Source organism: Pelophylax lessonae, assembly GCF_965119305.1.
Source record: "Pelophylax lessonae genome assembly, chromosome: 7".
Classification (NCBI taxonomy): Eukaryota; Metazoa; Chordata; class Amphibia; order Anura; family Ranidae; genus Pelophylax; species Pelophylax lessonae.
In genome coordinates this window covers 64,641,686-64,668,275 of record NC_138774.1, presented here as the reverse complement: position 1 = coordinate 64,668,275, position 26,590 = coordinate 64,641,686, and the positions used below count along the sequence as shown (strand labels likewise).

General features: G+C 44.6%; 1 protein-coding gene across 1 annotated transcript in view; it reads right to left on the bottom strand.

The window, feature by feature from the left end:
- Positions 1-1,882: 1,882 nt before the first annotated feature.
- Positions 1,883-26,590, bottom strand: part of RAB4B (RAB4B, member RAS oncogene family) — a 52,884-nt gene continuing 28,176 nt past the window's right edge. Inside the window, exons 5-8 of the mRNA XM_082262768.1 lie at positions 18,814-18,968; positions 10,681-10,776; positions 8,936-9,063; positions 1,883-2,307 (exon numbers count right to left, since the gene is read on the bottom strand). Of these exons, the coding sequence (XP_082118894.1) occupies positions 8,948-9,063; positions 10,681-10,776; positions 18,814-18,968 (367 nt within the window). The 3' untranslated portion in view covers positions 1,883-2,307; positions 8,936-8,947. The remainder of the gene's footprint in view (positions 2,308-8,935; positions 9,064-10,680; positions 10,777-18,813; positions 18,969-26,590) is intronic.

Genomic DNA, 26,590 nt, shown 5'->3' with positions numbered 1-26,590 from the left:
CCAGGCGGCAACAGGTTAGGATTATCACCGCTATATGGCATTTTGTCTGCAAATAAATTGAAATATTGATAAATATTACATATAGATTTTATTTAATATTGTATTTATAACACAAATACAATTATAACAGTTCTGTTTTCTCTTCCTTCCATCCCAGGCATCTTTACAGAGAACATCAATGACAAGAGTGATCAGGCCAGTTTTTCTACTGTCAATTTAAAAAAAAAAAAAAAATACAGCGTGAAGGTTTAATGATAATAATAAAAAGTATTACCTGTTTATAGGACTTTCGGGCCCTTGCTTAAGTTGCATTTAGTTTTCCACTGCCTGCAAATCTAGGAGTTTAGCAGGACGGGGAGTTGAAACCAAAAAAGTCGCTCTGTGGCGCCATCTAATGGAGAAATCTAGTACCAATTGTCTATACCTAAAGCAGTAGTAAATCCAGAAAAATAATAAAACATTTTACAGCCCCCTGCAAGGTAATGGCATAATGTGCTAGTATGCATTGCATACTAGCACGTTATGAATGACTTGCTTATAAAACAAAGCCAGCCCTCCAGTGGGGTACTATCACCACTGAAAGGGCTCCATCTTCACCCAGTCTTCCTTCTAGGTTCACGGGCTCTGGCCATTTGAATTGGAGCTATGATCACGGCACAGTGCTCTGAAGGGATGGCATACTGAGCATGCGCCGGTGCTTGCTGGGTGCAAAATGTGACTCTCTCTTTAACGGTGCATGTATAGGAGATATTAATTTTACCTACAAGTAAGCTTTATTATAAACTTACCTGTAGGTAAAAGCCGTAAAGTGAAGTTTACTACCGCTTTAAATCTGTTGGGAGCTATAAACAACTGTGAGACAAGAGTCCTACAACTGTTTACAACAGGGTTGCAATGAGTGAGGACCCCTTTGAGTTACTATACAAAAGGGTATCATTCACTTAGTTTTCCAATTAAACTGGTATTCAACTTAGGAGGAACCTGTCTGAAAAAATATGTGGAAGCTGCCACTGCCAAAACATATCCATAGATGCAAGCTCCAGGTCTATCCTTATTCTTGCTTCACTACTTAATGTATATCTTTCCTTTGGTTAAATGCTATAAAATTGAAATGAATGAAAAGCAGACAGACACCCTCTGCTCTACTCCTAAAACCCAATTTGCTCCTATATGCAAATAGCACCTATAAATCAAGGGCTGGCCCGTCCCCTTCTAGGCCAAGCATGGTCAGGCTTGCTGCATGCTTGTTCTTGCCAGTGATTTTACCAAATGGTGAACCTGAGAAGACAGCCCTAAAGCATGCACCTTCAATAGCAGCTCCCCTACTTGTTTCCTAACAGGTCTCTTTTAAAACGCATGATAATATAAAAAAAAAAAAAAAAAAAAAAAAAAAAAAAAAAAACGTAAAGCGATATTTTTCTGTTCTTTAAACAAGATAATTAAGACAGACAAAAAAAACATATATATATATATGGCAGACATGTACATAGAAATATGGTTTCCAGCCATAGTGATGTATAGAGCAGGACAGAGCACAGAAGGCCAATGTGTCCTGTAGAGCCTCAGAATCAAATTATGGCAACTGAATATGGCGGCAGAGGAGAACGTCAGCTCTGCCAAGCAGCAAAGCGTTATGAGACATGGATAATACGCAGCACATAAGCACTGGAGGCATGAAGTAGGCAGCTGTCTGCCACGGACGGACCGGGGCTCAAGACCCGTTCTTTATTCTTAATACGCAAGCTCAGATTCTTCTCAGGAGCGGTGAGGATTTCATTGGTCAGATTTTTGGCTGTACCGCCAGGTGTAAAGAAAAATAGTCTCCAAACGCTTCAAACTGGTTTGCTCCATAAAAGGTGCATGCCACTGGTTAGGGCAACCCTTAGTTCCCAGCTTCTGATAAAGTAAAAGAAAAAGTGATTTTACTAAACAGCAAGTCCTCTCCGAGTAACCGCACTCCAGGTCACACCCATGTCACCTATGCCTGGTGTACCAAAATCACTTGAAAAGGACTCACTGGCAGTGCTGACTCTTCGGTAATTTCATGGAATGGAGTAGCAGGCTACGGGAGAAGCAGGGATGGGAGGTTATTGAATATTACGGGTGCGTTGAGAGCCGTATCAGGAGCCAGGCCGTCATGGGGGCTTCTAAACACAGATATACATATATAGAGAGAGAGGAGACAGTTGGGGTAGCCTTCATGTAGATTAAGTGCAATATTTCAGGGAAACGTGCAGTCTAGTCCTGGGGGGGGGGGCATGACGAAAAGTGCATCGCCGTCTGAACAGTAGATTCACAGGAATATTTCTGGGGAAAGAATAGGAAAACATAATTAGCAAGGGGAATGCAATGCAATAAAATATTAGTTTTTCAGAGACTTATATCCCAAAGCCAAAAGGGTAGCCAAGTGTAACAAGGTTGATGAATTAGAACTAGGGATCGACCAATTATCGGCAAAGCCGCTATACGGAGGGCCGATATGCACTTTTCCCGATATATCAGAATCTGCCCCGGAGGTTACCTATATTGCCGATATTTCGGGAAAGTGCTTGTACCGGAGTGATGCCTGCAGCTAGAGGCATCACCCCGGTACCGGGCGTCCATAGCCGACGGTCGGCTGTCTTGTAATGACAACGATGCGGCTGAGAAGCTGCTTGGCTGTTATTACAAGGAGCAGGAGGGGATGTCCCTCCCCCTCCCACGGCTCGCCCAGGTCTCCCGTCCCACGGGGAGACCCGGGCAACCAGCCTGCACGACCGCTGAAGACCCGATCAAAGCCGCATTCGGCTCTGATCGGATCTCCATGCAAAAACCCGGAACTGATGTCATGAGTGACATCAATTCTGAATACTGGCGCCAGATTAAAAAAAAAAGACAGCATTCAAAACAGCCAAACTTGGCGTTTTGAAGACTTTTAAGTGCAGAGGAGGGGTTTGGGGTATTTTAGACCCCCAGATCCCTCAACAAAAGTACCTGTCAAAAAAATAAATAAATAAATAATTTTTTTAAATGTACAAAAATGTCAGCCCATATCGGCCGATGCGCATTGGCCAAAATATTGGTATCGGCAATGAAAAACCGATATTGGTCGATCACTAATTTGAACCCCTGTCAGGTTTTTACCGCTCCAAAAAAAATTTACGATGCATAGCACCTTGCTCCTGCACTCAGAACCAGAGCCCCCCGACCACTCCTTTCACGGAACTCACACTTTGGCATCCTAAATGGCTAAGGCCCTGCTGCCCTATAAGACCGGGGTAGTCTGAAGGTACTGCAAACAAAAAGACAAAGAGGGCGCAGCGGCCTAGCGCATTATCCTCAACATAGGCTTTATTAGTAGAAAATAAAAAAGTGACTACTCACAAACAATGGTATTAAAACAACATATCCAATCCAAACATCAGGAGCAGTCTGGGGACTTAACGAATGACGGCTTCACCTCTTCCTCAGTGAAGGACAGTGGGCATTGACACAGACTGCTCCTAATGTTTGTATTGGATATGCTGTTTTAATACCATTGTTTGGGAGTAGCCACTTTTGTTTTCTACTAATAAAGCCTTTATTGAGGATAATGCGCTAGGTCATGCGCCTTCTTTTTGTTTGCAGGTTTTTAACTGCGGTCTTGCAGACTCCAGCAGCCTTCCCCAGCATAAGAAACCAATAGAAATATCACACAAGGAAACGGCAATGAAACCAGACTTCTCCACACTCCGTTGAGAAGATTTTTCTTGCCTTTTGACTCTGTCATTTCATCCACCATTTGTCTAGAATTCCAGGCTAAACCTAACTGGTCTTAAAATGGTTCTAAAGCTTTAAGGATATTACCGTAATGCATTCTCTGCATTAAAAAGGTAAACAACCTTCTGTGTCCAGGATTCCCCACTTTTATATTCACCTGAAGTGCCAGAGAGGGACCCTAGCAGAAGAGAATTAGGGCTGCTCTGTGCAAGACCATTGCACAGAGCAAGTAAGTAGAACATGTTTATTATTAAAGAAAAATGTAAAATTTAGAATCACTTTAAAACTGCCCTGTCCTAACACCTATGCTGACCAACCTGTGTAAGAAAGATGTCTATAGCTACCTACGTTTAGCCCGCTCCGGTCAGATCACGTGATTCGGCTCCGTAGGCCAGCACATCTGCAAGGGAGAGGAGGGAGCGCTGGACAATTGAGGGCGCTACAGAAGCCTATGGGCGAGGACACTGCTCCAGGCTTTACTAGCTGTTGTTAGAGTACTCTCTCCTCTCCCCTAGAGCAACTGCTTACCGACACACGGGATCACGTGAACGGACCAGACTGAAACCTAGGGAAGTATATAAATCTTCCTACACAGGTTGGTTAGCATGGTAGGGGAGAGGGGAAGTTTTAAAGCAGATTCCCAGTCTTACTTAAAATAGTTTGTTTGGGCTCAGTCCAAAGCTATTTTGTTCCACGTGTGCGACAATAAGGCTACATACAGAGTCCAGGGGGCACTCATGTTAGCAAAGGAGATGCTTGCTAGCTTGGCCCAAACAAACTATTTAAAGCGGTAGTATACTCTTAAAAGAAAAAAAAAACAACCCTGCAAGACAAAGGCATAATGAGCTAGTACTAGCTCATTATTAAATACTTACCTTAGAACGAAGCCCCAACACGGACACCGCTGTGGGAGCGGACATGATCCCTCAGCGTCTCTTCCGGGTTTGGCGGCTCCGGCGCTGTGAGTGGCCGCGGGGTTTTAACTTTCCGGCAAGGAACTCTGAAGGTCCGCCGGACCTTCTGAGTGCATGCGCCGCTAGCGTCAGCGGCTGCATGCAGTGCAAATATCTCCTAAACCGTGCATGTTTAGGAGATATTAATTGTACCTACAGGTAAGCCTTATTATAGTATCACAAAAATCAGTATACTAACACTTTAAACTGAACGTAAACCTGGACATCAAGCTAGTAAGGTGTTAGTTGGAATACCGCTTCAAAAAAGGAGAAGAATGGCCAAAGCTTTTTTGGCCATACTTCTCATATGGATCACAGAAGTGCAGTTCATTCTGCACTCCTGTGACCAGATTTCAGCCGACAGTGGGCTAAAGCCTGCTGTCGGCTGATGTCACTCAGCTGGTCCAGGCTCTGGAAAGATTCCAAGCATATCATCGGTATCCACCAAGAAGCCTGGACTGGCACCTGGCAAAGCCTCTCATCGATCCGCTGAGACCCTGAGCCAGCCCTTTCCGCCCCCTCCACAGCATAGTGCTCCAGTGAGAGCTGGAGGGGAAGAGTAGAGAGCTGCTGACTGATGGGGAGAACTGAGAGATCAGTGGGGTTTGATCATTCAGTTCTCACTACAGAGCCGGCAGGGGACAGATGTAACATCAGATCAATACTGTATTCACCTAGGCGAGTAGAAATGTCTATTTTTTTTTATTAAAGCCTGAACTTCTCTTTTAAAAGAAATCTCATGAATGGGAAAACAGAAATAAAACGGGCCAATGGTATAAACCTTTCAACGCTTCCAATTGAGGACATTTCCCTCACTTCCTATTCTGTGAGACCCATTGAAAGCAAAAGAAATTCCACCTAATGTGGAAACAGCAATGGACCCGAACAAAAGTTTAAACATTCCACACTTCCAGGTAAAGGGTCTCCCCTTACTCCATCCTGTTATTTATATCCGGGAGTGGGGCAAACCTAATCGGGGCCAAAAATAGCAATAAAGCTCTTCTGGCCCTACTTCTATGGATTACAAGAGTGCTCTTCGTTCTGCAATCCTTTGACCTGTATTCAGCCAGCAGAGGACTAAAGCCTGCTGTTGGCTGTCACTCAGCCGATCGAGACTCTGGAGAGAACCTAACTATAATGTCTGGATCCAGTCAGATGCCGACAGGTAGCTGAACCTCTCCACTGAGAGCCTAAGCCAGCCACTCCTGCCCCCTCTACAGCACTGGACGGGCAGAGCAGAGAGCCGGTGACTGACAGTCACCGGCTCTCTGCTCACTGAAGACCAAGAACTGAGTGATCAATGGTGTTTCATCAGTCGGTTATCGGTCTTCGAGGCAGGGGGGACAGATGCAGTACTGGATCGATGCTGCATCCACCTAGGCATGTATGTAGGTTTGTTTTTTTTTCATATCCTGCATATCCTTCTAGTTTAAACCTTGCTCACTCAAACCAGAACTAAAATAAAGGAAGTTTTTTACCAATACTCTGAATTCCAGAATAAGTGAAAATTGAAGAGTTCTGAGGCTTCGTGCCATATATGGAAAAGCATTTTTGTATTGCTTCAGGCGACACAAAAGAACTGTCTTGTACCTCCAGTAACTTCTCAAGCTCAGCAAGAGCCTTGTTCACAAACCAGAAAGCATACACAATTTTAAGTGAACCTGTGATGGCAAAAAACCTAACAAGTAGAGTACACACTAGTGATCGACCGATATCTGTTTTTCGTTGCCGATACTGATATTATGGCTATTGCATATCAGTATCGGCCAATATTTTCGTACATTTAAACATTTTTTTTTAAATCTTAAAAGACCCCAAACCCATCCTTTGCACTTAAAAGCCTTCAAAATGCCAAGTTTGGCTGTTTTGAATGCTGTCATTTTTTTTAATCTGGCGCAGAGTACCCGGAAGTGATGTCATGACATCATTTCCAGGTTTTTACATGGAGACCCGATCAGAGCCGAATGTAGCTTTGATCTGGTCTTCGGTGGCCGTGCAGGCTGGTTGCCCGGGTCTTCCAGTGGGATGGAAGACCTGGGCGAGCCGCGGAAGGAGGCAGGAGGGGGCCGCATCAGTTGTCATTACAAGGCAGCCAACCGTCGACTATGGACGCCAGTACCGGGATGATGCCTCTAGCTGCAGGCATCATGCCGGTACAGCACTTTCCCGAAATATTGGCAATATCGGTAACCTCCGGGGCCGATTCCGATACATCGGGGGAAAGTGCAGATTGGCCCTCGATATATCGGCTGTGCTGATAATCGGTTGATCACTAGTACACACCCTAACAGGAGGCCATGAAAACCCAATCCAGCATTTTGACTTTTCTCCCAAGAATGGTGAGTTATGGATGCTGCTTGAATACCTGGTAGAGTTAGGTCTTTTACATTATTACTATTAAAGGGTTTGTTCACCTATAGAAAAATCTGCCTATACAGGTGGAGAGCGCCTGTATATAAAAAACTGTGCAGCTCTGACTAAAGTTGGATAATGCCCTTTATATAGGTGTAGGCCATTTATGTACCCAATCCCTGCTCTTCCCAAAGCCCGACTGAAAAACTTCCAGAGATGGCATCACCCCATTCTGCCTTGTTGCTAGTACGTTGTTAAGACACTCCCAGCCGATTCAAACCCTTTTGCATGCAATCTCTCCCCTGTCGCAGTAGCTCAGACCTCGGCGATGCTGCAACAGAGGAGATAGTGGACCACACTTGTGCAGGGGTTTAAAAAGCTCAATTCTGTGATGATGGAGGTGAGAAGTAGCCGGGAGTGTCTTGGCAACGTCCTAGCAACAGGGCAGGATGGAATGATGCCATCTTTGGGATATTTTTCAGTCAGGCTTTGAGAGGTATGTAAAAGCCTACAGCCTACAACTAAATAAAGGGCATTATCCAACTTTATTCAGAGTTGCACGGTTTGTTTTTATCTACAGGCACTCCTTTACCTGGCACAGGCGGTTTTTTGGTAAATGTGAACTAACCCTTTAACCTTTTCATAACTTGTTTCATTTATAAAACAATAAAAGTTAAGCAAAACACTTTTTTTTTTTTGTTAAGACCTTAAAGGTCTTAGGAGATAGGATTTTATCACTGATGGAATTTTATTGAAGAAAGAATTCATTTAGAGATCAATTGATTTTATATATTTATTAATTTTCGACGTTTGCACATTGGCTAAATTTGCACAGCATATCTTCATACCGTAGATACTCGAGTATAAGCCGACTTTTTCAGCATGTTTTTTTATGCTGAAAAAGCCCCCCTTGGCTTATACTCGAGTCACGGTCTCACTTACCTTTTCCCCGGTCAGTGCGCATGCACCGCCGCCACTCGGGAAAGCCCGTACACATTCGGCTATTCCCGGGCAGACGGCGCATGCACGGTGACATGTTGGCGTCGGGCGGTGCGATTTTTTAAATGTAAGGTGGAAAGGTACGTTTCTCCTGTACCATGCCTGCAGCACTGCATCTCCTGTGCCATGCCCGTGTACCATCTCCTGTGCCATGCCCGTGTACCATCTCCTGTGCCATGCCCGTGTACCATCTCCTGTGCCATGCCCGTGTACCATCTCCTGTGCCATGCCCGTGTACCATTCTCTTGTGCCATGCCCGTGTACCATCTCCTGTGCCATGCCCACAGCCCTGGATCTCCTGTATCAGGTCCACAGCTCCTGCACCATGCCCACAGTCCCTGTTTTGGGTCTCGTGGTGGTCCAGTAGCTGCTGCATTTCCCACCCTAGGCTTATGCTCGAGTCAATACATTTTCCCAGTTTTTTTAAGGTAAAATTAGGTGCCTCGGCTTATATTTGGGTCGGCTTATACTCGAGTATATACGGTATATAGATTTATTTATATATCATTTATACTTTGATAAGCACACTATTATATATATATATATATATATATATATATATATATATATATATATATATATATATATATATATATATATATATATATATATATATATATATATATATATATATATATATATAATTATTGTACAAGCACATGAGTACTTGAATTGGTGGGAGCTGCTTTTCGGTATATCGCCATAACAGTGCACCTTTTCACGTCTTATAATCCTTTTCATAACTTGTTTCATTTATAAAACAATAAAAGTGAAGCAAAACACTTTATTGTCAAGACCTTAAAAGATATAGAATAACACTGCACAAACTGGCCTGGCCCCAAAGTGTGAATGCATGCCCAGAATCCTCCTATACTGAACAGGCTCAACTTTACCTCTCTTGCTGCTTAACAGTTGCACTGCTGTCTGTTTTGCAGCTGCGTCCCATGCATGTGCTTTGCGTGCCGTGGCGAGGCTTCTCCATACTGGATCCCAGATCCCATTCTCTCCGGATCAAGCTCTCCTGAAAAATAAAAAAAAGATGTAAAAAAGGAATGAATAGATATGTTTTATGTTTTCAGACATGCATGTAAAAGTTCTGTGCCGAGCGTCTTCCCCCTTTGTACACTACCCACAGAAGGTCGCTCACTCAGCACTACCACCATTCACAGAATGTCTTGTTTTTATTTATTGACTAAAAGGCCTTCTCTGATAGGACAAAGTGGAGGAAAAGTGGTGATGTCAATCTTCGCCCAATTCAATCAGAGAATGCCCTGTTATTGTCAGCTTGACGTCTTCTGCTTAGAGTGCACTCACTGCGTACTCCCAGCACAGAGACTGAGCAGTGTGTGGGTGTTAAAGCCCACTTTTTTGCCGCCGCACATACACTATAATACCAAAAGTATTGGGACGCCTGCCTTTACACGCACATGAACTTTAATGTCATCCCAGTCTTAGTCTGTAGGGTTCAATATTGAGTTGGCCCACCCTTTGTAGCTATAACAGCTTCAACTCTTCTGGAAAGGCTGACCACAAGGTTTAGGAGTGTGTCTATGGGAATGTTTGACCATTCTTCCAGAAGAGCATTTGTGAGGTCAGGCACTGATGTTGGAGAGAAGGCCTGGCTCCCAGTCTCCCCCCCTCTAGTTCATCCCAAAGGTGTTCTATCAGGCTGAGGTCAGGGCCCTGTGTGGACGAGAAGGTCTGGCTCGCAGTCTCCACTCTAATCCATCAAATAGTATTCTATTAGGTTGGGGTCAGGGCTCTTTGCAGGCCAATCAAGTTCCTCCACCCCAAACTCACTGATCCATGTCTTTATAGTCCTTGCTTTGTGCATTGGTCCAAATCATTTGGTGGAGGGGGGATTATGGTGTGGGGTTGTTTTTCAGGGGTTGGGCTTGGCCTCTTAGTTCCAGTGAAGGGAAATCTTAAGGCATCAGCATACCAAGACATTCTGGACCAATTCATGCTCCCAACTTTGTGGGAAGAGTTTGGGGATGGCCCCTTCCTGTTCCAACATGGCTGCACACCAGTGCACAAAGCAAGGTCCATAAAGTCATGGATGAGCGAGTTTGGGGTGGAGGAACTTTTTTTTTTCAAATTTAATTTTTATTAGAAGGAAAAAGAATGGGTTTACATTTCACAAAATATCAGTCAGAAAAAGGGTGGAGGAACTTGACTGGCCTGCACAGAGTCCTGATCTCAACCCGATAGAACACCTTTGGGATGAATTTGAGTGCAGACTGCGAGCCAGGCCTTCTCATACAACATCAGTCCCTGACCTCACAAATGCGCTTTTGGAAGAATGGTCAAACATTCCCATAGACACACTCCTAAACCTTGTGGACAGCCTTCCCAGAAAAGTTGAAGCTGTTATAGCTGCAAAGGGTGGGCCAACTCAATATTGAACCCTACAGACTAAGACTGGGATGCCATTAAAGTTCATGTGCGTGTAAAGACAGGCGTCCCAATACTTTTGGTAATATAATGTATGGGTTACATGGGTGGCAACATTTCACACATAAATATACTGTTAATCAACCCTGCCGTTTGGTAGACGTTCGGCTTTTAAGCCCAACTCCAGCTTATATTGAAGTGGACTTGGGAAATAAATAGAAATCCACGTACAACCCGCTCTTACCTGAGTCTATTTTATTTAATATCGTCCGAGCACATTTTAAGAATGCTTCTTCCACGTTCTCTCCAGTCAGAGCACTGGTTTCCAAAAACATCAGCTCTAGAGGGAATAAAGCAATATATGTGTAAGTGCAGTTTATAACGCAACCACCGAGGCATGCTTAAAGTATAACTATAGGCTAAACTTTTTTTTTTTAAGTTTTGGATAGGGTGGAGAGGGTTTAGAACCCCTGTTCCTTTTTCATTACTCTCTGTATCCCCATCAGGGAGATTCACCCTCTCCATTTGCCCTGCTTATCGTTGTTATCGAAAGTAAATGTAACAGAAAATTAAAATGTTTGGGGTGACAACAGATAATGAATAGAGGGGAAATCTTCTAATGGGGACACTAGTTCTGGTGACAGCCCGGGATTCCCTCTTTTTTTGGGGGAATTCCTCTCACTTCCTGTTTTGACTATGGGACAGGAAGTGAAGGGAAATCTCCCTAACGAGACACAAAATAAAAAAACAAAAAACAACCTGTCAGGGGCCCTAACCCTCCTATATTTTTTATTTTTTTTTAAATAAAGTTTTGCATTTATTTACACTTTCAAACAAATGTCCAACTGTACGTGTCAATTACTAATTACTTATAAATACCTTTCTCCATCAAAACAAACCAAGACTAATAAAGTAAACCCGTCAGTAAAGACATCGGGGCTGCCATGGCCGATATATTCTTCTGCAAATGCTAGTTGATTGGTTGTTCTATTGACCCTCTGGTTTTGGCACTTTTTAAGTTATTGACCTGTTTGTTTTTGGTCAGTGACGAAAACCTCTGAAACCAAGCAGCCAGCAATAGCAGCCCCCATGTTTCCCTCGGGTTATCTTTAAGAACTTGAATGGATGACATCGGTTTGACATGAGATTGAGACCCTTAGATCATTCAGTATCACTGACAGGTGATTTGACTTGTGGTTGGCCATTCAAAAATGTAAAACTTGTTTTTTAGCTAACAAAGCTCCACAGTACCAAGGTACCACACACTGAAAACACAATTCAATTCCTTTTTATTATTCAAAGCAAACCTCCCTCCCCCAATCCATGTCTCCAAGTTTTATTTTGTTGAGAAATTACTTTGAAAAACACCCCCTAGCGGCATTTCTAGCTGTTGCCATCTTGAATAAGGGCAGAAGTTTCATGTAGCATTTATGTCCTGGAATCCATCTGCCCTTAGCTCAGGCACGCAGGCAAGAGGATGTGCTTAGCAGATCCCCTGCTGATCGGAATGGAAAGCACCCATGTGAAAGGGCCCTACCTAATGACATTTCTGAAACTTAAATTCTTACTACCAAATTTATACACATTTATAGTGATGTAGGAACTCATGTCATGCTTGGTGTTATGTTCTGTAAGGCTTGGTTCACACTACTGCGACCTGAAAGTCGTGCAACTTACTGTGAGACTTTGGCAGGAGACCTGAGTAGTACTACTTTGATGCGCATGTGCAAATACCGCGCTAATTCTAATTGTGTATACAGCTGCTCGCAGTACAATGGACAAAACATTGCAACACATACACACAATCTATATATATATATATAGATAGAGTAAAAGTGCAGCGCTAAAAATATTCCATAAACATAAAATGACTAACTTAATAAAACATAAAAGTGCAAAAGTGCCGAAATTGAATAGGAGTGACAATAGAGTCCATATAGTGTTAATAAAGTCCACAAAAATATGCAATAAAATATAGAAATGTAATGGAGATCCCAGTGCAAACTCTGTGGTATAAACTGGACATGCCACCATCCGTGTTTAGATCACCATTGTGTAACCGTCCATCGCTCTTAAGTCCCGGTTCACATATATGGGATGTCAGACATCGCATGTGATTCGGAGCGCACAGCTCTGCAAATCACATGCGATGTCTGTGCGAAGTGCATTCAGCCATACAGATCGTATGGCTGAATTTGCATTGCATTCGGATACAACTTGCACAGGACCCTTTTTTGGGTCCACAGCAGAATCAGATCGAATGGGTGTTCACACCTATGTGATCCGATTCATGTCCAAACTGACAGTTCCGCACTGAGAGATGCGAACTGATCTGGGGGTGTCGTTAACTTTGTATTGACACCCCCAGCGATTCGCATATGGCAGTGTGAATGCAGTGAATTCGCAGGGTTACACCATCGCATATGTGTGAACCGGGACTAAGAGATTTAGGCTTACCAGAGAGTGTGGACCTCGGTACCATGAACACCGAGTCAAATGCGTTCGGATATAACCAGGGATGGTATGGTGCTTGCAGGTAGCTCTGGAAGTTTCCCAACCTTATTCCACGGTTAGGACCGCCACTCAGGTAATAGTCTTGTACAATGTGTTGAACCACAGAGATAAAGAGAGCCTCCACAGTGTAAAACTATCTCCAAATTTTTTTTTTTTTTAAATAAAAAAGGTAGAAAACGTACATCATATCCAAAAGACAAGTGCTTGTTATCATCCTCCAGATTGTAAAATCGAGATGCAATGGCCTGAATGACAAGGAACCCGATGCGTTTCGTCTTCTAAGACATCATTGGGGGTCTGGGGTCCCTGAGTGGCGGTCCTACCATGGAATAAGTTTGGGAAACTTCCAGAGGTTCCTGCAAGCACCATCCCTGGTTATATTCTAACGCAGTTGACTCAGTGTTAATAGTACCTTAGTCCACACTCTCTGGTAAGCAGTAAATCTCTTAAAAGCGGTGGACAGTTCCAAATTGGTGATTTAAACATGGATGGTGGCATGACCAGTTTGCACTGGGATCTCCATTCCATTTCTATTTTTTATTGCATATTTTTGTGGACTTTAGTAACAATATATGGACTATATATTGTCATTCCAATTTTGGCACTTTTAGGTTTATGGAATTTTTTTAGCGCTGCACTGTTTTACCATATACTACTTTGATGCGACTTTAAGGGAATTCCTGGGTAATCTTGTAATACAGATAAGGTCCGACTTGGAGGCGACTTCCATTAAAGTCTATGGGCATTAGTTGGATAGAAGTCACCTTGAAGTAGTACAGGAACCTTTTCTAAAGTCGCAGCGACCAGTAGTGCTGAGACAGCTCTCATTCGCTAACATGGGATTTCACATGTCACGCGTCTTCGGGTCTCACAAGTCAGATCCCAAGTCGCAGCAGTGTAAATCGAGCCTGCACGTCATTGATTTAAAAAAAAAAAAAAGAATCCCCTAATCAGTACATTAGTCTGGTTCAATGACTTACAAAAAACTAAAGGCCATTCACTGAATATATAGAAGAGCCAAGCAACCAGCATTTTTAGGAGGAGTGAACAGTAAGTCTCGATTCACACTGGGGCACCTTGTCAGGCGACTTAGCCGCCTGACAAGTTGCGCTCCATTCAGTGCAATGGAACCATTCTAATCGGAGCAAGAAAAAAAACGTTCCTGCACTACTTGGGGGCGACTTTGGAGCGGCTTGCATTGACTTCTATTAGAGAAGTCGTTTCAAGCCATGCTAAAGTCGCGCTGCACGGGGCAGCTTCAGAGTCAGGCTCGGTTCACACTGGGGCGGCTTCAAAGTCACCCAACAGTCCACATTCTTATCTCTGAAAATCTTTTTTGTTAATACTATCTTTTTTCATCTCTTTCCATTCTGTGGTTATCTTTTGACAGTGATCCCTTTAGATGAGCATGGCTAGCAGGCAGAGGAGGACAAGAAGAATGCCCTTCTAATAGGATGCCTTGTTGTTGTTCAGCCATGGATATGTATTGCTCCTATCAGATTATCAGTCAGGCAATAATGCGTCACACAGTACGTGTAAGCAATGGAAGCTTTTCTAAGAAAAAAAAAAAAAAAAAAGACAAAAACACAAAAATTCCAAAATCAAGTGAACTCTGCGGCAAAGCCACTGCACCTCCCCCACACATCACTATTGCCAGTCTATGAATCAGAGTCATAAGCTGTGTTTGAACCCTGAGACATCTTGCAGCTTCTTGCAACTTCTCTAGAAATGAGATAAAAAAAGTGATTCAACCCACTGGTGTCCATCCAAAAATAAAAATAATCTTATATGTAGTAGTCATTAAAAGTATTATTTAACCCTCCTATTCACTTAATAGTAGGACACCATAGAAGGCATCCTGCAAATACACTCTACCACTTTATTAGTTACACCTTGCTAGTACCAGGTTGGACCCCCTTTTGCTTTCAGAACTGCCCTAATTCTTCGTGGCATAGATTCAACAAGGTGTTGGAAACATTCCTCAGAGATTTGGTCCATAGTTACATGATGGCATCACACAGTTGCTGCAGATTTGTCGGCTGCACACTAATGATGCAAATCTCGCGTTCCACTCTACTAGATTGGGATCTGTTGAGTGTGGAGGCCATTGAGTACAGTGACCTCATTGTCACATTCAGGAACACAGTGGTGAGATGATTTGAGCTTTGTGACATGGTGCATTATCCTGATGGAAGGAGCCATCAGAAGATGGGTATACTGTAGTCATAAAGGGATGGACATGGTCAGCAACAATACTCAGGTAGGCCGTGGCGTTTTAAATGATGTTCAATTGGTACTAAGGGGTCCAAAGTGTGCCAAGAAAATATCCCCTACACCAGAGATTGCCAAAGTACGACCCTTCAGCTGTTGTGGAACTACATGTCCCATGAGGCATTGTAAAACTCTGACATTCACAGACGTGACTAGGCATGATGGGAATTGTAGTTCCTGAACAACTGGAGGGCCATAGATTGGAGACCTCTGCCCAACACCATTATGCCACCACCATCAGCCTGAACCGTTGATACAAGGCAGTAAGGATCCATGCTTTGATGTTATTTACGCCAAATTCTGTCCCTACCATCTGAATTTCGCAGCTGAAATCTAGACTCACCAGACCAGGCAATGTTTTTCCAATCTTCTATTTTTTTTGGTGAGCCTCTGCGAATTGTAGCCTCAGTTCCCGGTCCTGACAGGAGTGGCACCCGGTGTGGTCTTCTGCAGCTATAACCCATCTGCTTTAAGGTTTGATACGCTGCGAGTTCAGAGAGGGTACTCTGCATACCTTGGATCTAACGAGTGGTTATTTGAGTTACTGCTGTCTTTCTATCATCTGGAACCAGTCTGCCCATTCCCCACTGACATCAACAAGGCATTTTCATCCACACAACTGCCGCTCACTGGATTATTTTCTCTTTTTCGGACCATTCTTTGTAAACCCGAGAGATGGTTGTGCGTGAAAATCCCAGTAGATCAGCAGTCTTTGAAATACTCAGACCAGCCTGTCTGTCACCAACAACCATACCACGATCAAAGTCACTTAAATCCCCTTTCTGATGCTCAGTTTGAACTTCAGTAAGTCATCTTCACCTAGGCGTCTAGATGCCTAAATGCATTGCGTTGCTGCCATGTGATTGGCTGATTAGCAATTTGTGTTACCAAGCAACTAAACAGGTGTACCTAATAAAGTGGCCGTTGAGTGCATATTTCAGAAAGTCTTAAAAATTTGTCCCCGTCACTCATTTTTGAATCCTGACAAGCCACACCCTTCATTGCCCCCATGCCGCTTCCCTGGACATTCAGTAAACATCAAACAGTTAAATCACCGCCTGCTAGTGCCATTTATACATGTGTGACCAGCATTGAATTTGAAAGAGAAGTAAAAGTTTAGAAAAAAAATAAACAAATCATACTTACTTAGAAGGCTACAGCCCCGATCCAAGCTGTAGCTGTCTCCTGATGGCTCCAAGACCGAGAACTGAATGAACCAAATGCCATTGGTCGCTCAGTTCTTAGTCTTCAGCCTGCAGAGACCCGGAGACTGTCAGTTGGCAGCTCTCTGCCCCTCCATCACTCACTGGAGCGCCAGGCTGTGCAGGGGGTGGGAGCACCTGGCCCAGGCTCTTTGCGGCTCGCTGAAAGGCTGAGCCACCTGCCAGTCCAGGCTTCTGGGCAGATCATGACCATATATTCGGGATCTTTTCAGAGCACTGTGATTATTTGAATGACAATTACTCAGTCATGCAACGCCTAACTCAAATTAAAGAGGAGTTCTGCCCCCTAAAATTAAAAGTCAGCAGCTAATACTGTAGCTGCTGACTTTTACCATTAGGGCACTTACCTGTCCAGGCATCCAGCGGTGTCCTCTCCCCTTGAACTGCTCTCGGGTGCTGGCGCCACCATCTTAGTCATGGGGAAACTGGCAGTGAAGCCTTGCAGCTCCACAGCTGTTTTCTTACTGCACACACGCAAACTGCACTGCGCTTTGTGAATTGGCTGGCTGCAGGGGAGGGGGGGATTAAACTGAGCCAAAAGTGGGGGCGGGTACATGTTAACCACTTTACCACCGGAGGATTTTGCTGTCTTACGTCCAGGCCACTTTTTGCGATTCGGCGCTGTGCGACTTTAACTGACAATTGCGCGGTCGTGCGACGCCGTACCCAAACGAAATTTACGTCCTTTTTTTCCCACAAACAGAGCTTTCTTTTGGTGGTATTTGATCACCAGTGCGCTTTTTACTTTTTGTGCTATAAACAAAAAAATAGCGTTTATTTTGAAAAAATAACAATATTTTTAACATTTTTTTATATGAAATTCCCCCCCCCCAAAAAAAATGTAAAAATCAAATTTTTAAAAAATTTTTGGCCAATTTGTTTTCTGCTACCTATGTTTGGTAAAAAAAAATCACGATAAGCGTATTTTAATTGGTTTGCGCAAAAGTTATTGCGTTTACTAACTAAGGGAAAGATTTTTGTCATTTTTGGTGTTTTTTTTTTTTAACGCGTAATGGCGGCGATCTGCGATTTTTTTTGCGGGACTGCGACATTGCGGTGGACAGATCGGACCCTTGACTGGCATTTTTGACACTTTTGGGGGTACCAGTGACATTACTGCAGTAATCAGTGCTATACATATGCACTGTTACTGTAAAAATGACACTGGCAGTGAAGGGGTTAATTTTATTGGAGAGGGAGGGGTTAATGTATGCCTGGTGCTTACTGACGTGTGTGGGGGGAGGTGACTGAGTGACAGAAGAACAGATCGGATGTTCAGCTATGCTGAACACTCCGATCTGTCAGTCCCTGTCACTTAGGAGATCCGCCCGCTCTGTTTACACAGGCGGACGGATCTCCTCACTCGATTCCCCGACGATCGGGGAAGAGCGGCGGTGATCGCCGCTGCTCCTCCCCTGGCCCGACTCCCGCTGTGACTGAAAACAGCGGGAGCGCGCCTCCGGCGGCGCGCGAGCGCCGCCTACAGGGGGAGGAGTCCAGCGACGTAGGTCTACGTCGCTGGACGGGAACGAGCCACTGTGCTGCAGTAGCAGCACAGTGGCTGGGGGTAAAGTGGTTAAACCAGGTAATCGCCCCCCCCCCCCCCAAAGGTGCTAAATGTGGCAGCAGAGAGGGAGAGCAGGCAGAGAAGCGGAGTTTCCCTTTTGGGTGGAGCCCCGCTTTAATCTGATATTTTTATATAGATAGAGCTTTCTTTTGGTGGTATTAGTTCATCAACCAACGCTTTGAGAGGAAACAGTTCTAAGACTGAAGATGCAGCCTTTGTTTATAAGTGTGATCACTGGGATTGGTCATAGCGATCACATGGCTTTTCATATTGGTCATAGTGATTTCATTGGCCTTGTACCCCAATCTATGATCTGCTGCATCCTGGTCACAGGGCGCCACTGAGCACCCTAGAGGCCGTGCACGATCGGTGGGAAAGGAAGACAATATGTATACCAATCTTCTGCTCTCAGGAAGGCACCACCCAGCCGTTTGTATGCAATAGCCAGGAGGGAGGCAATTAAAATATACCAAACTAAAAAAAAAGTTGAGTCTTGAATTGGATAAAGTGTTCCTGGTAGCCGGAGACCATGAAACCTTTGCCAATGGGATTTTTGCCTAGGTTACTAGTGTTATCTGGGGGTTCCCATAACGGCAACTAATATGATTAATGAAAAAGTTGATGAAACTCATAACTAGACACTCTGACATTAGAAACTTTAGTGAACTTTTGTGTAGGTTGAAGTTCCTCTTTGAAAAGCACATCAAGCAGAATTTTTTTTGGGTTGTAAGACCCTCATAACAGTCCTTTGAAGGTGAAGAGTACACTGGAGGATCCTCCCTTACACCCCAATTCCTCTCACCATTCTCTTGGGCAAACCGGGATGCCTCTAGAAACGTCACCTCTCGCTCTGCTTCCAGATCCTTCTTGTTGCCACATAAGATGATGATGATGTTAGGGCTGGCCAGTGTCCGGGCATCAGTCAGCCAGTTGGTGAGAGAATTGTACGTCTCCCGGCTGCAAAAAGACAAATGGAGGCAAGAGGTCAGTTCTTCCGAAAGCTGGAATTTTTCAGATTACAGTTTAACCAAATGATAATGGTGTGTGGTTCACACATTACTAGTATACTGCCATTGCCAACGCATGATCTAAACCCAGGACTCTGCATTCACTATATATGGTCTCAGACAGTGCACAGAACATGGAAATGCCATAGTTTTAGTAAATATTAAAGGCTAAATACCTTTTCTTATCACCAGTATATAGCAGTTTTGTGCTTTCTATCAGTGTCTGGTTAAAGCTTGTAAGCAGAATTTTCATTCTCCTCTGACTGTCCTATGAGGATGCAGAACCCCTGACCCTTTGTCTGGACAGTGCTGATTGGCCCTGTGCGGATCACATGTACTCTCACAAGAAAAAAAAAAAAAACTCTAGCAATACGCACCAAACTGAGCATGTGCAGCTTGCCCCCCAAGGCTCTGTTCTATCAGGAGATAGATTGGGGACAGTGGAAGAAGATAAGGATCAGAGAAGACAGGATCAATCAGCCTTTATACACAATGGGGAGGATTAACCCCTTAGGTTCCACAGTGAGTATAAAAAGCATGCTTTACTGCATATACAAACTGATTTTATTGCTGTGGGTTTAGTAACACTTCAAGCTGAACTCAGGGAATATGAAAAAAAAAATTACCCTTGCAGTGGGGCACGACCCGCACTGTAAAGTTTACCAGCTCATTTATGTCTAGGGTTCCAATAAAAAGCAGTTTTGCCTACACTATCCCTTGCTCTACTGGCAGCGGGCGCTTTCCTCTTATGCTCCGGCTAGCGGGCAGGCCCTCAGCGTCCTCACAATGCAGGGTTGCTGGTCCTGCATTGTACATTATGACATCAGGTCTCTTAGATTGTAAGCTCCAACGAGCAGGGCCCTCTGATTCCTACTAGTGGTGCACGGAAATCTCGGCAACCGAAATTTTCAGCCGAAAATGGGCCTATCCCATTTCGCCCGAAAACTGGTCATTTATGCCTAAAATCATAGCTGCCAAATGTCCCGTCTTTGACGGACAGTCCCGCCAAATAGGACCTTGTCCCGGCTAATTTACTCTGCCGGGACTTGTCCCCACCAGTGGGGAAGCGTGGGGGAGGCTGGAGGGGCCGTCTGACCTTTATTTTCCTCAACGGTGTCTCCCTGCTCAAGCCGCCATCTTCAGGTTCAGGATGGCCGGCGGGCGCCCTGTGATTGGGCAAATTTGGCAGGGGATGGCCTGTGTCTGTCCAGTCACGGCGTAGCGTGGGTGACACATGCATGGGTGGCGGTTTCTTCTGGAGCCGGGCCCCACCCTTGCAATCTTAGACCAGCGCGCTCGGCCTCAGCACACCAGCCGCCTGCTGCTCAGCTCCGAACCCGACCGCGGACGTTCAACTTACTGTAAGCGAGTGCCAGCAGAAAATTGTCACTAAAGGATCTGATGTATGCCAAAAGGGGGGGGGGACAAGGAGTTTGAGGGCAAGAAAAGAAGAGAAAGTTGACAGAGTTACAGAAGTAAGTGACTGCTAGAGGAAGAGAGCAGAGTGCTGTTTATTAGAGAAGAGTGGGGAACAAAAGAGAGATATTGGAGAAAATGAGGGGATGCTAGAGAGGGACTAATCTCAGCAGTGCCATAAAACAAAAATTCTGTCTGGAAGAGAAAGATAGGGAACAGGGAGAGAGTACAGAGACACATGGGAACACAGGAAAGGCATGTCTACATGCAGATGTCCATTCCCACAACTGAATGATAGGACTACAGTGATTGGGGGTGCTGACAGCGGGGGCGCTACGGTATATATACACTTCATCTGCAAAAGCATGACTGAAGTACTCATCCTTTAACCCCTTCGCTGCCAGCGAGGTTGATGCATTTTTCACCAACGTGTAAAAAAAACTATTTTATACCCTAAGATAATGGTAAACTCAAAGTTTTTTTTAAAGCATACATCCTACAGAATAAAAATAGTGGTATTTTGATAGTTCCAGATTTTTAAGTCACAGAATATTAACAGATTCTAAAAAGCAAACTTTCAGTAAAAAAAATACATTAAAGTGAATTTTAGAGAACATAAACCCAATATATATTGGTATTTTGTCCATAAGAGAAAAAGGTGCCGATAATGGCACTGAAAATGCACAGGACTTTGACGCGACTTTTCTGTGCTTATGGTGTTTTTCATAGGTCATGCGACTCAAAAATCGCATCAAAACGTAACACAGGTGCGTTATTGATGCACACAATGGAAGCACAACAGACCAGTGTGAAGACATACATAGAATTCAAAAGAGATACATTTCTCTTGAGCTTTTCTTGCGCTAAAGGTGCCAATAATGGGCGACAATAAATTCATATTAATTTAAATTCATGATATTAAAAAGTTGAACATAATATAATTCTATATAAAAAAAAATTATAATATTATATATATATATATATATATATATATATATATATATATATATATATATATATATATATATATATATATATATATATATATATATATATATATATTTTTTTTTTTTTTTTTTTTAACAGGCCAAGCCTTAAAGTATGCCTAAAAGGGATCACTTTTTTTTCTTCTTTTCGTTTTGGATAGAGTGGGGTTGGATTAGAATACCTTTTCATTGGCTGTGGGTCCTTCGATTTGAAAAATTAAAGGACCTACGCAGAAACAGTCAGGAGAAGAGCTGTTGCATTCAATCAGATGTAGGAACTGTTTGGGTTTTCTAATTCAGGTACTGACTGTCAGACTCCAATGGCCGGCAAGGAATATACCGCCATACACGCTGCTTAAAGTGGTTCTAAAGCCTTATAGGAGATGTACAGTCAAAGCTTGTTTGGCTGTACATCTATGGATCACAGGAGTGCAGTCCGTTTTGCACCCGTGCGGGGGCTGAAGTCTGCTCTTTGCTGACGTCACAGAAGTGGGTCCAGGCACCGCGAACTGAAGTCGGGAACCGCCAGGTGCCTTGACTGATACCCGGCTCAGCCTCTTAGTGAGCTGCTGAGATCATAAGCCGGCCACTCCCCACCCCTCCATAGTCCAGAGCTCCAGTGAGGGAGGAGGGGGGCAGAGCAGAGGGGTGTTGACTGACAGCAGCTCTCTGCTCGGGGAGCTGCCAGAACCGAGCAATTGGTGGTGTTCGATCGCTCGGTTCACAGAGTAGAGAATAGTAAAAAGGACAAATAGGAAGGGTGAATCCGCTTAACGGGGGCACAGACAGCAATAAAAACTGACAGGTGTTCTAATCCCTCTCCACTCTATCCCAAACAAAACAAAAAAAGGAGAGAAGAAGAGGGTTTTGCCTTTAGTTATACTTTACGGTGAAAAACAACCTGTGCTGCCAGCCCCACCCCCCAACAGCCTGATCCGATCCAGCAATGTAAGCCTGATCCGATCCAGCAATGTGCACAAGGGCAGTGGTTCTCGACGCTGTATCCCTCCCTCCCTGGGCAGATTGATAGCAGTGGCTGCTGTCAATTAAATTCTGTGACAAGGGAGCAGGCGGGTGGGGCCAAGTCAGCCAGTCTGTGTCAATAGATGCAGACAGAGTGGCTCAGGAGCTAGCACGCACAGGTGCCCCCATGGAAAGCGGCCTTCCATGGGGGAACTTCCTGAAGAGGAGGGGCCTGGACTGCCATCGGGGGACCCCAGAAGAAGAGGATTGGGCTTCTCTGTGCAAAACCATTGCACAGAGCAGGCAAGTATAACAAGTTTATTTATATTTTTTAATTAAAACTTTTTTTGCTTTAACTTTTTACAAATTTTTACAAATTTTACAGTATATAGCCAGCTTTAATTCACTTTTTTAAAAATTTCTGTACAGCTTCACTATGTCCCATTACAATAATAATGTACCTCTTTCCCAGGAATGGCAAAGCAAATCGATGGAGGCTGAACCCAGAGCAACACAGCCATCAGTCTTCTTGTGCCAAAAACATCTCCTTGGCATCTAGGCAGGCACAGGATGGTCGGATTATTGGCAGAGACCCGGGGATCTCTCCTCTGCACACTGATTTCATCTGCAGGAGTTATTTAAAAGGCTGCCCTCTGCTCTCGTCTACCGCAGTGCATTATGGGATTTGCAAATAAATAGTTTATTGATGCGTTTCCTTGTTTTCAGTGTAGATTATAACTAATTTGCTGTTTAAATCTGTGTTCTGCTTCCTCCATAATATGCATTAAAGCTCTCATACGTCTTAGTTTGCCCTCTCTTTGGGCTTTTTTTTTTTTATGGAGGGCCAGTATATTTCGCCAAAGTGCATCTGTGTCTTGTTGGCTGCGTCACTCAGTTTTTGTCCCCCTTTTAATTATTTAATCATTAAATACTGTATATCATATTTGTTTTTTTTTTGTTTTTTTGGGTTACTTTGCCATTCCACTGTTCCCACCCACCAAAGTGCATCATGGGATTATCGCATGTTGTTACAGCAAGCCTGCCACTTGGAGCTTTTCAGCTTTTGAAAATTACAGATCCAGGATGGCCATGCATGGGATAAGTGAGGAAAATAAAGTTTGGGCAAAAAGGAATATAAAAGTCTTCATTTCATTATGCAAAGTGCAAACCTGCTAGAAGAGGCAAACCTGATCTTCAATTACCAAGCTCACAAAGCGCAAGAAGTCAATTGGTGGAACGCACAGTCAATGTTTACTAAAAGAAACCTGGCCTTTTAAATTGAGAATGTGACTTCTTAAGCCAGCCATAGATGGATCAAAATTCCATGCAACCATGCAAATTTCAAATCTACAGACAGTCGGGTTTTTTCCATGCGATCACTGTCTGTGGCCATGGCCGCTGGCTGTGATCGCTGTATTCTGCCATCTTGCCATCTGCAGAACACAATAGCCCTGCGGGAGGAATTCTCCCATCAACACTGGACACTGGGCTTAAAAAAAAAAAAAAAAAAAAACGCTCATATAGAGCATTTTTTAACAAGCATTTAGCGTTTTATTTCTGGAAGAAAACGGTTTTTAAAGAACGCAAACCAGAAGGGTTCCTATTTTTTTCTGCCTCTAAATGCCGAGCTTAAAATATGCCTCCAAAACGTCCTAGTGTACATGGACACATAGGATAACAGTGAGCTGCTTCTACAGACAAAATGCTAAACTCCTTTAGAAGCAGCGTTTTTTTTAAGTCCAGTATGCATGGACCCTGAACGTGTTGATAGGAGAATTAAGCGATTTTCTTTACTTCAACCCATTGTTGAAGGAAAGGAAATTGCATAATGTATGCTCTGCATTATACCTTTTTATTTAAATTGTATTCCCTCAGGCAAAGTAAAATGTCATTGCAATATTCCACATTCCCGTTACTGAAGGAGTGCCGATTTAAACAAGGATGCTGCTGCCACCTAGTGGAGGAGTAATGGTACTGCCATTACCGACATTCTGAAAGTGCTAGTTGTCTGACAGTTGACTTCATAGTGCACACTGCAGTTCAGTAAAGTCAGTTAAAGCAGAGTTCCACCTAAAACAAAAAAAATCCTTGGTGTCAATAGAGGCGAGGAAATCCCCCCGACGCAGGGATGACACCACCGTTCAAATAGACTCCATTCTGAACTTCTGCACCCGCACAAAGCAGTTTAACACCTTTGCCTTCTTTTCTGGGAACTGTTGAAAATGTTCCGGAGTCGGAACCGGCACAATTACCCCTTGAAGTAACAGGTCTTGTACCGCCCCAAACCGGTCCTGCAAGTGGTCTGGGGACAGGCGCAAGTTGAAAGGAAAGAACCTTGCCGGGAGACAAGAGCGAAACTCGATCTTGTAGCCGGACCAAATGACTTAGTGGACCCACTTGTCTTGCACCAGGTCTCTCGGCTTGCCAAACTAGGTTCGTTTGGATCCTCCGGGAGGAGGCCCTGAAAGGCTTTGAGCCCTTGTCAGTCAACCCTAAAGGAAAAAAACTTCTTCTTATGAGCTGAGAAGGAAGGCCAATGGCTACGACGAGGTTCCTTGCCCTTAGTAGACTGAGGAAGAAAAGTACTCTTCCCCCCTGTGAGTAATGATGTCATCCAGGGTAGCTCCAAACAGGCGATCTTCCTTTAAAAGGAAAAACAGTCCAGAGCTTTTTAGAAAGTTTGGTCCCCAGACCAGCACTTGAGCCAAAAGACACGCCGAGGGGCCACTGCCAAAGCCGAGCCGCATCCAAAGAGGCATCACAGATAAACTGCAGCCCTTGGACCAGCTGGTCAGCCAGCTCGGCAAAGGCAGGGAGGGGGCGGTTCTCCCTCCAGGTCACGGTGTAAGAGCTTAGCCCAAACAGTCAGAGTTTGAAACACCAGGGCAATGGTGAATACCTGCCTCAATGCCGAACCAGCCAGAGTGTACATTTTGTGGCCCAGTGCCTCTGCCTTCCTGTCAGCCAGATCCTTAAAGTCCGGGGACTCTTCAACCGGAATCATGGTTGCCTTGTTTAACCTGGAAACCGGAGGGTCCACCACTTCTTAAGAATGGAATCCTCATTGGGGTAACGCCTAGTAAAGTGCTTAGGGGCCCCACGAGGACACTTTAGTAGTCCCCCACTCTTTAGAGACTATTCTCTCAAAATAGGCAGGGAAAGGAAACACCTCTGCCGCTCTGCATGGCTTATGAGTGCCAAAGGGAACCTGCACCTCCATCGTAGCTGCGTCCTCCATCTTCAGGATCTCACACGCAGATACAATCAGTGCCTCCACTAGCGCCTTCACATGCGCGGTTGCAGACGTGGAGGAATTATCTTCACTATCAAAGGATTATGGGCGCGAGGTTGCAGACCCAGAAGGGTGACCCACGTCTGCGGCGGCCAAATCAGATTCAGGATCTAAAGAGACAGATGAGTCAGGGGGAGCCTTTTGCTAGCCCGTCGCCCAAAAGCCACCTACACCCGAAACACAAAGGACTCCAGGACTGCCATCAGTGCATTGATGGATGGTCGGAATCCGGAGGGCCCCGCAGCCTCAGACACGGGATGAGGTGGGGAGATGTGCTCCAATCCATGAGTCACCAGGGAGACCCCACAAAAAGTGTAAAACACTGCAAAAGGGACAACCACCACTGCGTCAGCAGCACCAACCGGTTGCCAGGCACAAGCACCAAGCGATCCTCAACAGAGAGGGTGAGGAACCCACAGGACTCACCAACCAGCAGAAATAGGCACCTGCAGCCATCAGGATAATCTGCACCACGTGCGGTGATCAGGAAGTGAAATGATCCATTTGTCAGCACCAGGGGGTGAGGAGGAGCTCCCATCGCTGAAATCGCTGCCCATAGGGCTCCACTGTCATGGCTGCCGATATTTTCAATGACAAACCATAGCAAAATGGGCGCCTGACTACACAAACATGGACGCCGTGTATAGAAACACACAGGCTACAACAAAATGGCGGCACCACGAGGCTTACAGGGACCCAAGAGGGAACCCAGGCCTCAAGGACAGATCCAGGCAGGACAGAGGGCCCTGGCAGGAGCCCCCACCAGGCACAACCCCCCCCCCCCCCCACACACAGTCCCCCAACCCCCATCGCAAGCTAGCGCCCTGCCCCCACCCCAGGAGGTGGACCAGAGCACCCAAATAGCCCTAGCATATGTTGGGGGGGGGGGCACTGGCAAAGGGGGGGTGCCTGGTG